At 37.7% G+C, this 15610-nt stretch overlaps 1 protein-coding gene across 4 annotated transcripts; it reads right to left on the bottom strand.

The window, feature by feature from the left end:
* Positions 1-4414: 4414 nt before the first annotated feature.
* SRSF10 (serine and arginine rich splicing factor 10) lies at positions 4415-15174 on the bottom strand. 4 transcript variants are annotated; one of them, XM_008171007.3, is made up of 6 exons: positions 14875-15174; positions 12479-12583; positions 10662-10765; positions 7106-7268; positions 6751-6804; positions 4415-6586 (listed from the first exon to the last, which is right to left on the bottom strand). In XM_008171007.3, the coding sequence occupies exons 1-6, from the start codon at positions 14937-14939 to the stop codon at positions 6289-6291; spliced, it is 789 nt and encodes a 262-aa protein (XP_008169229.1). In that variant the 5' UTR covers positions 14940-15174; the 3' UTR covers positions 4415-6288. The 4 variants fall into 4 exon arrangements, with proteins under 4 accessions (XP_008169229.1, XP_008169227.1, XP_008169228.1 ...); XM_008171005.2 differs by having other exon boundaries at positions 14869-15159; XM_008171006.2 differs by having other exon boundaries at positions 6751-6801; positions 14869-15065.
* Between the last annotated feature and the right edge of the window lie 436 nt (positions 15175-15610).

Genomic DNA, 15610 nt, shown 5'->3' with positions numbered 1-15610 from the left:
CAGTTGAAGCTATAGGAGAGGGTTTCAGAAAAAATGGATGAGTATTTCCCTTAACAAAACCCCTTTTGTTCCATACAGCCTTAACTATCTCTTACAGTACCCATGAGCACACTTTCTGTGAGATGGATGAGTATTTGAAAGTAGCTATCGTGAGTTTTTACACCAATGCAACCACTTGCTAATCTCAAGCTGCTTTATAGTGCAGTTGGTTACTTGACTAGTTAATATGAAGGTCAGAAACCATAAGACAAGTTTTGTTCCTTATTTTTACTGTTTCTCCAAAATTGACTTTTTTCTAATGGAGAAAGTGTGTGCTTTTTTGCTGGCTGAAATGTATTTTACACAAATGTCAAGTCTTCCCTAGTTTTGCTAGTGTCTGGCCTCAAACCAAAACCCAAGCTATACATGGTTGGAATAGGTTTAAAAAGTCTTCATACCCATTTAACACCAATGCTTGAAAGGAAAACTCTTTGCAAGAGATTCAGTCCTTCTTCCCTTCACAATTGAAGCCTGAGAACTTAAATCCAGGTGATATTCATCTTTTAAAAAAGACAATCCATACATTTTTCACTGTTCTGCTTCAGTCAAATCCAGTATGTGTAATGAACAATTATAAAAATCCAGATTTAAACTCAACATTAATGCACAGTGAATAACTGGAATTAGAAAAATCAAAGTTTTTCCCCCAGAAGAGATAGTTGTGTTCATAGAGCACCTACCATGATGGGATCCTGGGTACTACAGAATAGTGCTTCAAGACATTCCAAGAGCAGTGGATTTAAATATTCTGCTCTTCAGTAGTGTAGCACATTTTTTTCCAAACAGATTAATGGTATAACAGGTGGACATTTTAGAAAGATACCATTTAAATTCTCACCTTCACCTTTCAATTTCCTCTGTTACTTTTAATTTGCACTTCAGTTAAATAATCCCTATTTATAAAAAGCAAATTTAGCCTGATGTATAAAAATAACCTCCATTTGAAGCACATGGGCCCTCAGATTTCATGGGACAGGAAGGATGGCCTACTTGCTCAAGCCCTAGTTTGGGATTCAGGAAACTGATGATCTATTCCTTGCTCCCCCAGACTTCCTGTGATTTTGGCAAGTCACATGGGAACAGAAATTTTTAAACAGAATCTAGGCCCTCCAACTCCTCTTGGAATTAATTTGGTCTCTCTCTGACTTGATTCCTCATCTGTGACATGTGGATATAGATTTCCTACCTCACAGGGTTGTTGCAAGGTGCTCAAATACTACTGTAACAAGGGTCCATATAAAATTGCTTAGATGTAGGATACTTCTAATTGTGAGGATCAGCTGCCTACCAAGAACAGGTAGGGATTTGATTTGCTATACTCAAGCCTTTACAAATTTAACAGTTATATGAAATGAATAGTTGAAAAGGGGTGAGAAAAAGACCCCCAATACAACAGACTACAAACCAGGACAGCCTGAAAGTTATTCACTGAAAAATTTCTTCTGGTGTAGTCTCAGATCTTCTTCATATATTTCAGACAGCTCAAGCAATTTACAACTAGTAGAACTAGAGCAAATTTCACTTCTGAAATTTGTATTTTAGTGTGAAGATTACAGTATTAGTTTGTAAACTTCAAACCTTAATCTTTAATTTGAAATTTTATTCAAACAATGTCATGAAAACAGCCAATGCTGCTCAGATTAAAACTCATTGCTAGAGAGAAGCTATTTATTTGAAATAAGTGCTAGTGTTATTCCAGATTGTGACTTGCTGCCATCAGCATCTGAGTAAGTGAACAACATTTGAAAGGAAGATTTCTATTTCTGGTTGAAATAGACAATCTTTTTCTGTATGCATTTGACATTACAGCTGCCACTCAAATTATTATGCCTTTCAGTTTGTCAACTACAAGTTTTAATGCCAGCTATTCAAAAAAGCTATCCAAAATACTAGACTGACTGTGGTAAGACTACAGATTAACTGTAAAACAAGGAAAGATGCCATTTTTCACATCAACTTGTGTAGAAAGGAAAAAAACAAATAAGTAGATCTGATCTGATAAGTAGAAAGCCAATATGGTTTTCCAAATGTGAACAACGCAATAAAAACCTATATTCCAAGTACAGGACACAAAAGGAAATTTAAAAGAACATTAACTCTTGTTCGTAGATGCAACTTCAAAACGAAGTTTCTTTCCATATCTATGCATGAACCTCCCAATGGGCCTGCTATTGATGAATACACTTTGGCTCCAAAAACAGTTGGGCCCAAGGAAAATCTGTTCACAGGTATTTCAAGGTAGGATGACCAGTAGAACAGACGACAGCTGTGGTCATTCTAAGTCAGAAAGTGCTTTCAGGATATAGCAAAAATCCTGTACATTTTATTCTCAATTCAGTTATTTAAACAGATGGAACATAGAAAATTTAAGGCAGGACGGTGAGGTGTACGAATAAAACATCTTTCCCCCCAAATACACAACAGGCTTGTCTTCCCTCACCATACACACATTCTAAAATGATAATGTCTTCAAACAAATCTGACAGCAGCTGTCTAGAAGACTTTTAAGAGCATTGCTATATTTTTTGCATTTATCTTGTTAGAGTATTAGTGGGATATTATACTCCTGAATGTTGAATTTTATATTCCTTCATACTTAAATATTTTGTGCAGTGTTCCTGACAAAAAATGAAATATGTAAGTTCTGTAATACACTGCAATCCTAGTTATAACATCCAACTGTCCTCTAACAAGTTTCAAGCTACAGCAATACAAAATTCATTTTAAGAGGCTCTTCAAGAGCAGAAGTGTCAAAACATGTAAAACTTTCACACTCTAAATAAGCTTTCATAATGTACATTTGAAGATAGATGTGTAAGCATTTAAAAGGCACATAATGGATAAACATCTATGCTGTTTCAGTGACACCTGTATTAACCACTAGTCCTAATCTGAACACACAGCTACTTTATCCATTGTGGTTGAAGATTTTCATTAAAATTAAGTTGGGTGTGTGGACTTTTGGATTTAATCCTAGTCACATGGAATAGAAGTTCCAGTAGAGCTGTCTGTTACTGCTGAAACAAACCTTTCTGCTGCAGTTGTTATGGATTGCAGCTCCGCCCCCCCCCCCTTTAAAAAAAATTCTATTTCACTTCTACAGAATCTGCATTAGGTGCAAATTCTAGTTTACCACAGAAAAGCCTAATTCCCACCCTCCTCACCGCTCCAAAGATGTATATACATATTGTTTTGCAGTATGCACATGTTCCTGCAGCTTAGCCTTCAGAAAGCTTGCACAAGAGGGGCTTATTTGCTCTCAAAGCAGATGTGTGCATTGGGGATGGATAATGGTGTCTGTATATTTGTGTAAGTCAGCCCCTGCAAACATTCTCTCTTTCCTTGGCCATGTCCTGGTAATCCTCTTCCTGGCTGAAAGTCCCCACAGAACAGCCTTTTCAACATTTTTTCCCCATTGGAGCAAGAACTAGGGTACCATCTTCACTCTTGCAACGTTGTGGGTTTGTGCTCAGCTTTTCTGGCTTGCTCAGATGCACCAGTCAAGTTAAAGTCATGCTACAGTTGACTTCAATTGAGCTGGCTTTTCAAAATAAAGACTTTCTATTTGGAGTTTGATAGATTTGATATTTTTAGAACAAACTGCACTATAACCACTGAATCAGTTTTGGTTTTTAACACTGTACAATTTTCCAAATAGTCAATTTCTCTTTTGCTGTTAATATCTGAAAAACAATTCATTATAAGTATAGGCCCCAATCTTATCTACATGCTTAAAATTCCTTTAAGCCTCTACACTTTTGTTTTCAAGACTGGGAGTCCATAGTAAATTTTATCAGGACATTATTTCCCCTTTTTGTAAAAGTTCTGATCATTTAATAAAGCATTGTATGCTCTACTATTGCCAAAAGCCATCTCAGGCTTTGAGAGGTTGATGAAAAGAAAAAATAGAATTCTAACAGTAAAAATTAATTTTTATGTAATTTACCAGATAAATGCCTTTGTTACAGTGCATGACATGGTAAGTGTAAGTAACTGCTAGCTGTTACCTAGAAATTTTGTTCCCTCATGCATCTTTAAATTCTGATTAACAACCCATGATTTGTCTACTGCATTATCTCAAATATGACAAATGGGGAAATCTGTATATTTGTTGAGCAATCTTGATCATGGAAATTAGGATAAATCTATTTTGCACTATTAGGCCAAAGATACACTTAACATTATTTCACCCATTAACCCTCTTAAGAAAAAAAAAAAGTACATTGGTATCTAGACAGACAAAATAAATGGATTCCTGTTCTACTTTACCACTAAAACCTTAAAGAAGCACCTTACTTCAGAGGATGCATGGCCTTGTTCCTAACACTGCTCTAGAATCAAATTCTAAAGCTACAATAACTCCAGTGGATCAATATTTCCTTCATTTTTTTTTTTTATTACAGCATGTTTGCTAAATTTACAGCAAGCACAAAATAAGCTGGGTCTTTAGTTATTTTGATCAGAACATTGATGTTTTAAAGGTAGTACACAATATTTGTTAAAAAGAACATATAAAAATACCTTTTTAGAAGCCCCTATATGAAAGAAAATACAAAGTTTAATCCCACAACTTTTCTCTGCTAGAGCTGCACGCTACTGCTAGTTTTAAATAGACTTTGTTGTTCTTAAACTATACATCCAGGAAAGTCTACAAAATTAAAGGAACGTGCATATAAATGATTGCATAGCAGAACATGAACATTAACCGCAAAGAGTAAAGAAAAAAAGTTAGAAATACTATCAAGTATACAAAGGTTCTAGAATCAACCCCTTAAGCACATTCAACAGCCAGTATTGCTGTCTGTTTCCTCAAAGGCCCTGCTGAAATTACTAAAACCAAAACCTAAAAGTAATTCTCTAAAAAGGAAACTTTTTCACCAACATCTTCATACACTACTATATAGACAGCAAGGAACATAAGGTGTTTGACACTGGCTTGTTTTTTTCCTATTTAAATTCAAAGCCAGAAGCCATTTTCTTAACAAAACATCTTGCCTTCCAGAGAAATACTTGTGAGATTACATACTGGTATTGTACTATTTTTCACATCAGTTTACTCAAGATACTGTATTTGTGATAAACAAAATAGCTAGAGATGCAGCTCTAATTCACACCCAACTTGAAAGATTTGTCCTTAAGTAATTTAAAATGAAACCTTGTAACCAAAGCCATATCCAGTCTGGGGACGAAGGGATGTAATTTAGGCTTGTTTGACTAGATAAATTTTGAAGTGTAAAAGCAATCCTTTAGTTATTCACAAATAGAGAGATGGCTAGAGTTTGATATCTATGAATGCACCAACTAACCACAAGAGTAATTGGCATAAAAGTTTAGTTCTTATATACTGTACACACACAACTTGAAACAATCTACTTGCATCTAACAGCAGGAAACTAAGCAATTTATGATTAACTGCTCACTAAAATTTAGAATAGATACAAAAACTGAATAAAATGTACACACATTAACCTAATATTGTAGCTGCTCTGTCATTTGCTTAAATGTGACCTTAATATTTTCAAATGTATGTGTTTTTGTTAAACAGCTAATATTAGCAGCCGGGTAAAAACAACGAAAGCCCTCTCCTGACAACAATCATGACACTGCATGATCCCCCATGAATCCTCAAGATGGTGACTCCCCCATATACTATACGCAATGTTAGTACCATCTCTCCAGATGGTGGGGTTAACAAGAAACTTCAACACCATGTGTCTACTTGCTGTAGGTGGGCATGAAAAAATAGAGATTTCCTCCCTTTAAACAATGGAAACATAATGTTGCCAGTCTATTTCACAGCAGACAGCATTGCACTACAACTGCCTTGTTTTCCATTCATATTGCAAACTTTTAATATTGAAGAACAAGTTAAACTGCTAGTTTAACGGCTCCACACCAATTTGTACCAATTTCTCTGTGGGTGTGAAATTTGTAATAGGACAATGTTGCAAATTATGGTCAATCAAGTTATCACCAATATTTTAAGCATCAAAAAATGCAAATCTTTACAAAAATATACATAGACACCACAATCAAATCAATAGCTGCCCATGACATTTCACGAAGTGGACTCTCTTAGTGGCTTCTCAACACTGTTATTTTAATTATAACCATTGCCTGCTACAGGGAAAACTGACAAAAAGAGAAGTTCTTTTTAGCACTGTTGCAACATCATATTCCTGATAATTTAAGAAAACTGAACTGTGTGTAAATGAATGATTCATGCCTAAAAACAAGATGGTTACACTGTTAGTGGCCACTGGACTTGGGACTAGTCCATGACCGTGATCTGGATTTTGACCTAGATCTAGAGTGTGATCTTGACTGAGATTTGGATCTAGCTGGTTCTTTTTTTCTCGGTTCCTTTTCATATCTTGAGCTGGACTTATACTGTGTTTTAGTATCTGTTTTAGAGGTGCCTCTAGATTTGGTGTGAGATGCAGACCTAGAACGTGATTTAGCCTTCATTTCTTTCTTGGGCTGTGACTTGGATCGTGATCTTGAATTGGACTTAGATCTTGAAAAAGATCGATTGCGGTGTTTGAACCTATCAGAATAAAGGGGAGAGAGATTTGAATATAAAAATGCTATTCTTAGACATCTAGTACATTTTTTTAAACCATTTTTGCAGGAGTAAATTTTTTAATCTAAAGTTAAGGATTATAGTAATCTAGTTCTGAATTTAAATGGTGTAAAATTTTTTTTTTTTACCTATCATTGTCCGAACGGCTCCTGCTACGCCGAGGTCTTCCAGTAGGTCTACTGCTAAAAAGGTACATCAGAAAAAGTAAACGGTGACAAATACCTTTGTATTTATATAGATGATTAATAAGTTTAGTTTTTTTGAGATGTGCATTTGCTTTTAATTCTTTAATATGAAGCACAGAATTGTATTTCATTCAATATTTCAGTTTTGATGAAGCATGCAAAATACAGTAACTCCCACGCATGTGATTACAAAGTGAGCATACAAAAAAAGTATTCAAAATGTTAACAACTAAATAGTCAGTATGTTTTTTCTTCTCCAACTGACTGCTGTGTAGTTGAAGTCAAACACTACACTTACTTTCTAGGACTATAAGATCTTCTATAGTTGTAATCAAAAGAACGACTTCTAGACCTCCTCCTTTCATAACTCCGGCTTCTAGATCGCCTATATCTGTCATAGTCATCATAGCGAGAAGAACTGTACACGTTTCTCCCTTCCTTGGCTTTCATTTGATTTGGAGCTGCAGAAAAATAGCAATATTTAACATTTTTGTTTAAAAAAAAAAAAAAAAATCAAATGCAACTTTCTAATTTCTAGATCAGTTCTCCTTGCTCCCTCCTTTGAATTTCAATTATGCATTAGTGGGGGCACCTATGTTTTCAAAAATCAATTTAACTGGGCTCAATTCCTGAGTCAACACAATGCATTTTGATGAAGACTGGAAAGGACACACGTGAGAGACGTAAAAGTGGTTGCACACCATCTTTATGCCCCATTACTACTGTTTAAAGCAGCGTTGGGGCTGCTGCAAGTTGTGTTCAGTTGCCAGCTGCGAATGACGATTTAGGTAACAGAGTATTGCCTGGATGTAGCAGTGCTTCAGCCATACCCCTGCCCACATATACCAACTGATAGTGAAGAGCTGGCTATACTGGTTCTAGCCCATTGGAGAAAATCTTATAATCTTCAGTTGGCCTGTTAGTAGAGCTTCATGGCCCTATTATGTCTTGATATTTCTGAATTCAGTTAAGAGGACAGTCAACTAGAAATCTAGTCAATTTTTAAAGAAATCGGCAAAAAGCTTCAAGTATTACACCCACCCCACACAGTCTGCTGATTTTCCCAGTCTAAAAAAAAAAAAAACAATGAAAAGTTTCTCCTTTTTCGCAGACCAACAACAGATTCTATACAGGGAAAGTGGTGAAACTGATTATACACAAGGTAAACAAGAGTGAAGTATAAATTGATTATGACCCTTTCAACCAAAATTGGCAGGAAATAGGCTTGGTCCTGTTCTATTTCCCCACCCCCAAAAGGGGGCAAGGAGAGATGAGAAATAGCAGCACATTACTTCTACTATATTGTATTTTCCCCTTTAATTAAATGCACCCCTCATCCAAATATGAAGCAATATTGGGTATATTAACCTCACACTGCTATGCTTCAATGCATATTTTAAACATTTTCCATGTTGCAATGAAGCCAGTGTCTGGAATCACACTTGTGATGTGTGCACTAGCAGTTATCAAATGCATGGTAAAGGGTTAATTCATTTTCCTAAAGAAACTTAAGGCAATGTTATATCCCACCCCTTGGCCAAAAAACCCACAAACATTCAGGACTGAATTTTGTCCTTGCATGCATACAATTCCCACTGACTTCAAGGACTGCATGCAATTTTTTGGGGAGAACATAATAGGTATATTGTTTCTCTGATACTTTGTACTGCAAGATCCTTGGGCCGACACATCAGACAAATAAGACTAAAGTTGCATATACATGTTTTAGAATACTAACATGTTACAAGTTTCTTGTAATGCACTCTTAAAATCAGCCATTTTCTGAAGAATAATATTTAATACAACCATACTAGTTCAGTTTTTGTAACTCTAAAACAGGAATAAGACTACTTACTTTCAATTATATGCTAAACTCCAAAGATTTCTTATACCATATGCCACATTAAGCGTGAAATTGATTATACATATTAAGTATCATTTTGTATTAAGAACCATCAACGCATTTCATTTTGATGTTGAAACAAAGTAAATTATATAATTTATTAGGGCTGTTGATTAATCGCAGTTAACTTACACGATTAACTCAAAAAATTAATTTCAATTAATTGCACTGTTAAACAATAGAATACCAATTGAAATTTATTAAATATTTCAGACTTTTTTCTACATTTTCAAATATATTGATTTCTATTACAACACAGAATACAAAGTGTACAGTGTTCACTTTATATTGTTTTTGATTACTATTTTATCATTTTTACAGTGCAAATATTTCTATTTTTCAATTCACCTCATACAAGTACTGTAGGGCAATCTCTTTATCCTGAAAGTGTAACTTACAAAATGCACATTTTTTTTGTTACATGAGTGCACTCAAAAACAAAACAATGTAAAACTTTAGAGCCTACAAGTTCTACTCTTCTTGTTCAGCCAATCGCTAAGACAAACAAGTTTGCTGCTTGCTTCTTATTTACAATGTCACCTGAAAGTGAGAACAGGCATTCGTATGGCACTTTTGTAGCCGGCGAGGTATTTACATGACAGATATGCTAAACATTCGTATGCCCCTTCATGTTTTGGCCACCAGTCCAGAGGACATGCTTCCATGCTGATGATGCTCGTTAAAAAAAAAAAAAAAAAATACACCTCTACCCAGATATAATGCAACCTGATAGAAAACAAATTCAGACATAACGCAGTAAAGCAGTGCTCCGGGGGAGGGATGGGTAAGGGGCTGTGCACTCGGGCGGATCAAAGCAAGTTCGATATAACGCGGTAAGATTTTTTGGCTCCCGGGTACAGCATTATATAGGGGTAGAGGTGTAATGTGTTAATTACATTAGACTGAACTCCTTGCGGAAGAATTGTATGTCTCCTGTTCTGATTTACCTGCATTCTGCCATATATTTTGTTATAGCAGTCTCGGAACACATTCATTTTAAGAACACTTTCACAGCAGATTTGACAAAATGCAAAAGAGGTACCAATGAGAGATTTATAAAAATTAGCTACAGCACTGGACCCAAGGTTTAAGAATCTGAAGTGCCATCCAAAAACTGAGAGGGACGAGGCGTGGACAGTGCTTTCAGAAGTCTTAAAAGAGCAACACTCCAATGCGGAAACTACAGAACCCAAATCAACCTACCTATCAACCTGGTGGCATCTGACTCAGATGATGAAAATGAACATACGTTGGTCCACTCTGCTGTTATTGAGCAGAACCTGTCAGAACCAGAACCTCTGGAATGGTGGTTGAAGCATGAAAGGACATATGAATCATTAGCACATCTGGCACGGAAATACCTTGTGACGCCGGCTACAACAGTGCCATGTGAATGCCTGTTCTCACTTTCAGGTGACATTGTAAACAAGAAGTGAGCAGCATTATCCCCTGCAAATGTAACCAAACTTGTTTGTCTGAGCGATTGGCAGAAGTAGGAATGAGTGGACTTGTAGGCTCTAAAGTTTTAGATTTTTTTGTTTTTGAATGCAGTTATTTTTTGTACATAATTTGACATTTGTAAGTTCAACTTTCATGATAAAGAGACTGCACCACAGTACTTGTATTAGGTGAATTGAAAAATACTATTGCTTTTGTTTTACAGTGCAAATATTTGTAATAAAAATATAAAGTAAACACTGTATACTTGGTAGTCTATGTTGTAATTGAAATCAATAGATTTGAAAATGTAGACAACTTTAAATAAATATTTAAGGAAAGGGTATTCTATTACTAACAATTCAATTAGTTTTTTTTCCAATTGCCTGACAGCCCTATAATTTATATTAAAATAGCGTACAGATGCTTCCCGACTTACGCAAGGCGTTCCGTTCTGACTATCCTAATATTAAGGATATAACTACATACTGATACTACACACAAAGGCACTTACTTTTCCGATCACCCTGCGCAAACTGGATTTCTATCTGACGGCCACAAATCCACTTCCGGTCCAAATTATGGAGGGCATCTTCAGCATCACGGACATCTTCAAATGTGCTAAGTGTTAAGGTACTTGGGAATTTGAGTAGTTAACAACTTCAAATTGACAGCTTTTCCTGGATTTTTTAATCTTGCTATAGGGCACACTAAAAACTGTCTCCCATTAACTGTAAGGTTGTAGGAGAGAGGAATACAATACAAATCTTGTGATATAGGTACAACCAAGAGTATTTATCCTTTAGTGAACAATCACCATGTAACTCCATAGCTTTCTTTTCTCCTATACATACTGATGTATCAAAAGTAGTTAAAGAAGGTTAGTTATTAGTGATCTGATTCTCTAGGTTTGCCTTACCAAAAAAAAAAAAAGGGGGGGGGGGAATGCTCTCTTAAAATGCTCAAGCAACATTAGTAAAAAGTGAAAATTCTGCATTCATTACATTACTGTATTCATGAAACTTATTCCCCTTTTCACCTACTCCTTTAAAACTGATTATGACTTTCGACAATTGTTACTCAAATATAGACCACCGTATTTTATTAAAGAATAACGCATATACTGAAACATTACGCTATGGATTAGATGTTCAATAATGTAATCATCAATATCTTTAATCCATAAGACTGTTCATTGTAATTCACTTATATTCCACTGTCTAGCGGATTCGAAAGAATAATTCATCTGTATTGGTCTGCATACCAACTTCGTCCATCATCTCCTGGGTACCATATAGGTACACTTATCTTGATAAATAAACCAAGAATGAATGCATTTCATTCAAGACAGTTACAATTTAAATACCACCCACAAGTGAAATATTACAGGTTCTGTCAACAGACTAAACCAGAATAATTTATCAAGTTACCACTTACACAAGAAACAGAAAAAAAAACTGTTATTCTGTAGGATACATCAGGTATGACTCCTTTAATCTTGGCCACCATTCAACTTCATCTTGACCTTTAACTCTTTAAGTGCTTGTCAGAAGGACTTGTCATGAGATGCTTGGTCAAAAATGACAGATGGCTTTATCTTTTACTTTGAAAAACAACCTTTTCCCCCTTTTGTAGATAAAGCGAAGCTTTGTCTCCCATTATGGCTTGTCCTTCTTCCAGCTTTTCTTTACTTTTTCTTTTCCCAAACTCTCCCTTCTCTTCAAGCCTGATCCTTAAGAGGTCTTTGGCTTGTCTACTTGCCTTAATTGTTGAACTCTACTCTAAAGGTTCTTTCATGCTTTCTCTTTGGGGTCGCCATTACTGTACAGCTTTACATTCTCTGAGGCAACAACAGAGGACAGTAAATTAGGGGACAATATTAAAGAAAGAAGTTTACCTCATTTTTTATACAAACTGCTTTTGATCAAGTGATTCCAGTTTCCATGTTTTTAAATTAACAATGAATACCAGCCACAATTTGCTAAGCACAAGAACAAGTTTACTTTCAGTATCAGTTATATTAAAAATGTGGTAGACACTTCTGAGTCAGTGATAATTGTCATTTAAATCATATAGTATCAATTTGAGTGACAGATATTCAACAAAATAGCTCTTATCTTACTGGATCTGGTTTAAAGTTTTGCAAAAAAAAGTAAAGAGCAATTTGCGAGGAGTTAATCTTCAAAAAAAATGGAACACACCACAATAAGACATTTAATAGAAACAACACAAAAGTAAACTGCTTTTTCATTTAGATTTGTTACCTCTTACACAAACTTGAATTTCAAACTTCAACACCCCTCACTAATCAGCCATCTGAAGAAAGGATATTGAACGTAAGCAAATCCTCTTGGACGACGAGTGTAGAAATCAAGTGGAACGTACACATCAACTATCGGCCCATAACGACCAAACTCACGACGCAAGTCTTCAGACCTGAAATACCATAAATACATTTTTATATATTCTCTCACTTTTTACATTTAAGTTGCAAACTGAAAGAAACTACTGAAAAATCTTGAATCAAATAATATGGCCAAAGCATGCTTTCAGAACTAACTAGATGATGAACTAAAAAAAATTCGGAGTAATCTTGTGATAAAATTAATCAGAATAAATTAAAAACCTGGTCTGAATCATACATCAACTATAGGGGCTTCGCTAAAACTCCCAGGGTGTTTAGAATCTTGGAATAATTAAAATTTTATATTAGCACCTTGGAATCTGAAAACTCAGTGCAATTCAATATTGGGCAAGTGTAAATGGAGAAAATACATGTAATGGTGTATTTAGTAAACAGTACTGAATTATTGAAGGTGGGTGGGAAAGAAGAAGAAACAGCAGATCTGGTACAAAAAAAATTAAGAAAAAGCTTCTCTAAGACTTCTAATTCCACATTTTTGCACCATGAAAACAGAAAGTTACAACACTTGGAAACTCAAGAAAGAACCTCAAAAATAATCATTCTATCTCACAAGGTGAATTTCAGACACATCAAACAACAAAACTAGTCTAAAGCAGCCATTCAAGCCACTAAGAGTTAATTGCTTCATGGAGGTGATCTAACAAAAAAAAGAGTATAATTCTGTTCAATAGGTCTATGCTATTTGGAATCATCCCTTCTTCCCCTCCAACAACATCAACTCTCTCATACAGATTTCATTGAATGTTATTTTATATGCATAAAATAGTCATGGCTGGGAAAGTCAATGATGAAAAGTTACCACTATTTATCTCTCTTCCTCACAGTCTGGGGAAGAATGCATGACACACACCAGTAATAAGAACACAGGAGGTAAACAAAGATTCAATAGAAAAACTCAACATCATGGTATCGGTACAAAGGGCAGAGTTTTCACAGCACATTACAGAAAGGGACCAAATAGGTTCCCCATTCTCTTCAAAATTTATATGTAATAGTTTTCTTCCTCAACCGTTCTGGTCATTAAATAAATTTCACTCTAAAACTAATCACAAGTATAATCACAGAGGAAAGACAGGTGATCACACAAAAAAAGCTTTCACACATAACCTGTTTCCAATTCAGAACTATTAGTATCATAGGGAAAAAATGCAACTCCTACTCCATTCCATCATTTCTACTTCAATGTTATTTATTGCATGACTCCTTTAGGGTAGATTATTTTTCTGACAGCAAGTTAAACAATATATCCTTAGACCTTAATCCTGCATTCCACAAAAGCAACACTCTGACTGACTTAAATAGGATTTATAGAGAAATCTCTGACCTTTAATATATAAATGTACTTAATACAAACTACATCCTCTAAAACACTTTAACGTAACAAATAAAAACTACAACGTTCATAATAAATGTCAGAAGGAGATATTAAGAAGGTATCAGGGAGAGGTGATAGAATAAGCAGTTTGCTAAAAATACCCAGACTACAAATGAGAAAAATATATGTTGTACTTCCACTGCTTGATGAAATAAAAGTTACAGCAGTCTTATGTATTTGGAACGCGGACACTTTTACTTTAGACAATTGTGAAATGTGACTTTAGACAACTCCTGCCCTTATTTATTTCTAATGATTGAAAACTCACAAATCAACACCTTACAGAACCATTCGTGCAGTAACATCCTAGCCAAATAGGAACAAACACTACGCGCGGTGTTGGGGGCGCGCAGCTTCTGTACACTAAGACCCTCCGGTGCTTTTTCAACTCACGGCAATCGCTGTTTCTGCTGAGGCTCTACTCTACCCTCAAGGGGCACGTATTTGAAGCCAGCGGTTGTTGGGGAGCTACACGTGATGGGGCACACATGTCCTGGAGCACAGACTGTGGCCGCCGGGTTACTCGCACAACCCCTGCCTCGTGCTGAGCCAGCGCAAGGGACTCCGCGGGGTCTCTACGGCTCTCCTGCTTTGCCTAAGTTTCCCCTCCCTGGTTTTGTTTCGCTGTTTTCTGGACTCAGTGCGCTGGGTACAGCGGCTGTGAGCCGGGGCGGGAGGGGGAAAACGGAAGGCATGCGAAGCATGGAGGCTATGAGAAGGATGGGGATGAAGGAAACAGCCTGGGTCTCCTTTCCCCTGCCTCAGGGAACCTCCTCCCCCTCCCATGTGGTAGCTGGCTGCGCGGCCTAGCGAGCCCGCCAAAGCCTGCGCAGCCCTCGCGCCACGCTCCCGCCCGCCGCCCCTCCCAGCGCCCCCGCCCGCCAGCCCGAGCCCCCTTCCCTGGATCCCCCCCGCACTTACACACACCTGGTGTCGTCGGCCACATTCCGCACGAACAGCGAGGTGTTGGGGGGGCGCAGGTAGCGGGACATGGCGGCGGCTCCCAGGCAGGGCCCAGACGCAGAGGAGAAAAGAGGAGCGAAGCGACTCTCCTGAGAGAGACAGCGCCACCACTATCAACGGCCTCGCCGCCTCTCGCGAGACTGCGGGGGGCTTCCGGCGAGAGCGCAGCCCGAACAAGGAGGAGGGGAGGTGGAAGAAAGAGAGCAGGCGCCAAACTGCCGCCCCGTAACCACACCTTGTTTTGCGCATGCGCCACGTCCTCTCGAGGCGGTGCGCACGCGTCGAACCCTCTATGCTTCTTGCTTCGCCACCAGCTCTTGAGATCCTCCCGCTTCTTTTTTCCGCGCATGCACCGCCCACCCGCCACTTATCCAGCGCATGCGCTGAACGATGCCGCCCGCTCAACCCGCGCTTGCTGTCTCGCGCGGCGGTAGCGTTCTGTTGGCTGGGTGCGCGCCGCCCGATCCCTTTCCCGCCCGAACAGAGCTGAGGCGCTGAGCGCGCGCCTGACTCTCCCCTCTCAGGCGAGGAATGGGGAAGGTGGTGAGAGGGGAACCGGCGCCTGAGGGGCAGTATCAGCCATGGTGCTGGCCGCTGCTGGGGGGCAGAGAGCCCCTACCCCCACACCATTACTGTAAAGCATCACACCCCTCAGTCTAGCTAGACAATAAACCAGGACAGCCCTGCCCTAAAGCAAGGG

The sequence above is a fragment of the Chrysemys picta genome, chromosome 23, assembly GCF_011386835.1.
Source record: "Chrysemys picta bellii isolate R12L10 chromosome 23, ASM1138683v2, whole genome shotgun sequence".
In the NCBI taxonomy this organism is placed as follows: Eukaryota; Metazoa; Chordata; order Testudines; family Emydidae; genus Chrysemys; species Chrysemys picta.
This window is presented reverse-complemented; position numbering and strand designations above follow the sequence as displayed.

Excerpts from the sequence above, each read along its gene's own strand:
- SRSF10 (XM_008171005.2), bottom strand. The coding sequence starts at position 14,939 with ATGTCCCGCTACCTGCGCCCCCCCAACACCTCGCTGTTCGTGCGGAAT. Across the intron at positions 10,766-12,478 it reads AGAGGATTTGCTTACGTTCA|ATTTGAAGATGTCCGTGATG; the intron begins ATATCCTTTCTT and ends AACACTTAGCAC. Across the intron at positions 7,269-10,661 it reads TGCGCAGGGTGATCGGAAAA|CTCCAAATCAAATGAAAGCC; the intron begins GTAAGTGCCTTT and ends ATTTTTCTGCAG.